The sequence below is a fragment of the Charadrius vociferus genome, unplaced genomic scaffold (genome assembly GCF_000708025.1).
Source record: "Charadrius vociferus isolate BGI_N301 unplaced genomic scaffold, ASM70802v2 scaffold111, whole genome shotgun sequence".
NCBI classification, from domain to species: Eukaryota; Metazoa; Chordata; class Aves; order Charadriiformes; family Charadriidae; genus Charadrius; species Charadrius vociferus.
In genome coordinates, this window is record NW_009647046.1 from 4,394,076 (window position 1) to 4,395,916 (window position 1,841).

Here is a 1,841-nt window from a genome sequence, read left to right on the forward strand (position 1 = left end):
GCAAATCTGGGCTAGCTACATAGCAGAGCCCTCCGGCAAGGTACGACATAAAATTGAGACAGCTCTGCAATGGAAAGAAGCAACTTTTCTCCCCCTGTCAGCAAGCATGCAGTCACTTCGCGGTAGCATAGTCTTTATTTGCATATTTCTATATGCAATTTTCCTTAGCTTGTAATAGCAGATATCCAGTGCTTCATTTGTGAGACATGCACAATCCAGCACGTTTCTCAGATGACTAAAACTCACGTCCTGGGGAAAGCTGAAGAAGAAGCTAGATTTTTTTTTACTGGTATCACTAAGACCAGAACCTAGCAAGAGCTTTGTCAGCTTATCTTTTAGGCACTGATTTGTCTATCACCATTTGTGCCCTTCCTTGATAAGGATGATGCAGCTACAGCCAAACGTTTTAATGCTTTTATTAACTACATATTGAGGTTTTGCTCAAATTTCCTTGATTTTAGCAGGTAAAAAATAAAGAACTGAATATGAAAAATATACACTTGCTGCAATGGGACACAGCAGACTGGTTTAATTCCCAGATGAAACTGATTTAATTTGATTGAAAGGCCACATTGTTTTAGCATTGACAAACTGCACGGCCAAGGCAGGAGCCTTGTATCTTAGGAGCCAGGATCCGCAAGACTTGAAAATGTTGTCTAGAGATTTATTTCTTGTTTTGCCAAGCAGAGCTTTGATACAGACAGCTGCTAGGAAGAACGCTTCCTAGAGCACTTTCTTGTCTGTGGCTACAGCCTCCGAGTACGGCAGCTGTACAAACAGGGGATGGATTCACTTGCTGCCTATGGAAAGGGACCAGTGGGGAAGGCTGCAAGCCCAGCATGGGCGTGCGGCGTGAAGGGCTGGGAGGATGCAGAGGCGACCCCATACTTTTGAGCCTGAGTAAGACAGAGAAGGTGACTGGGAAAAGCGCAAGTGGAGAGGAAAATTAAGGAGCTTTGGGCTCTGTTAAGGCTGACCTGGTGAATGGTCATCCAAGGTGACAAGTCAGAGAGTCAGTCACGCAGGGCAGGAGAGAAAGGCATGCTGTATGCGGCACGGCACGGCAGGACAGATGCGAGGGCCGTGCAGGCTGTTGATGTCAGCCATGGTGAGTGTGCCAAGGTACAGGCAGCACCCACCGCAGTCTGTGTGCGTTGCAGCTGCACCGCCCTGTGAAGTGGAATGGAAAGGTGGGTGCTGGTTGGATGCAACCCAACAGGAAACTAAGGAAAAGACTGTAAGTAGGCTGTTTGGAGTGATTAGATGCAGAAGACAAGAACAATAATGAGAAATACTTCTATAAAAATATCTCGGTGGTTTTGCTTCTCATTCTTTCCGCCTCCCTCTCTCCTGCTACCAAAACCAAGTAACTCTGTAATGTGAGCCCACTGCTTTAGCTGTCACAAGTTGCTTAAAGCTGATTTACAGCCGGGTCGCCATCTCACAAACAGCTCTTGGACCCATCTACATAACAAGTATTATGTATTACAAGCTCACACTCCAGCCTGGATTTAGTACAAGGCAAAACGCACTCAACGGGACGGGTTCAGCACCATTTCCTTGCATTTTGTGTGGATTTTATTGCTCTGTTTCACCCATATGCCTTACTCCCCAACCCTGCTGATGCCAGGCGCCATCGCTTCACCCGGTTTAATATTAACCACTCGTTTATCAACGCAGCAGCTCCCCTTCTTGGACGGGGCCAAACCCGGGAGCGCGGAGCAGCTTCCCGAAGGCTGGCCCGCTCGTTCCACCCCCAGTTTCTCCTTTCTGGGCACCGTTCTGCCCCATCCGCTTCCCGGGGGACGGCGGCACGGGGTCTGCCAACAGCGGGCGATCCC

General features: G+C 48.5%; 1 protein-coding gene across 1 annotated transcript in view; it reads left to right on the forward strand.

The window, feature by feature from the left end:
• The first annotated feature begins 984 nt into the window (after nucleotides 1-984).
• The window catches only part of CHAC1 (ChaC, cation transport regulator homolog 1 (E. coli)), a 2,330-nt gene continuing 1,473 nt past the window's right edge, over nucleotides 985-1,841 (forward strand). Inside the window, exon 1 of the mRNA XM_009895719.1 lies at nucleotides 985-1,122. Coding sequence (XP_009894021.1) covers nucleotides 985-1,122 — 138 coding nt within the window. The remainder of the gene's footprint in view (nucleotides 1,123-1,841) is intronic.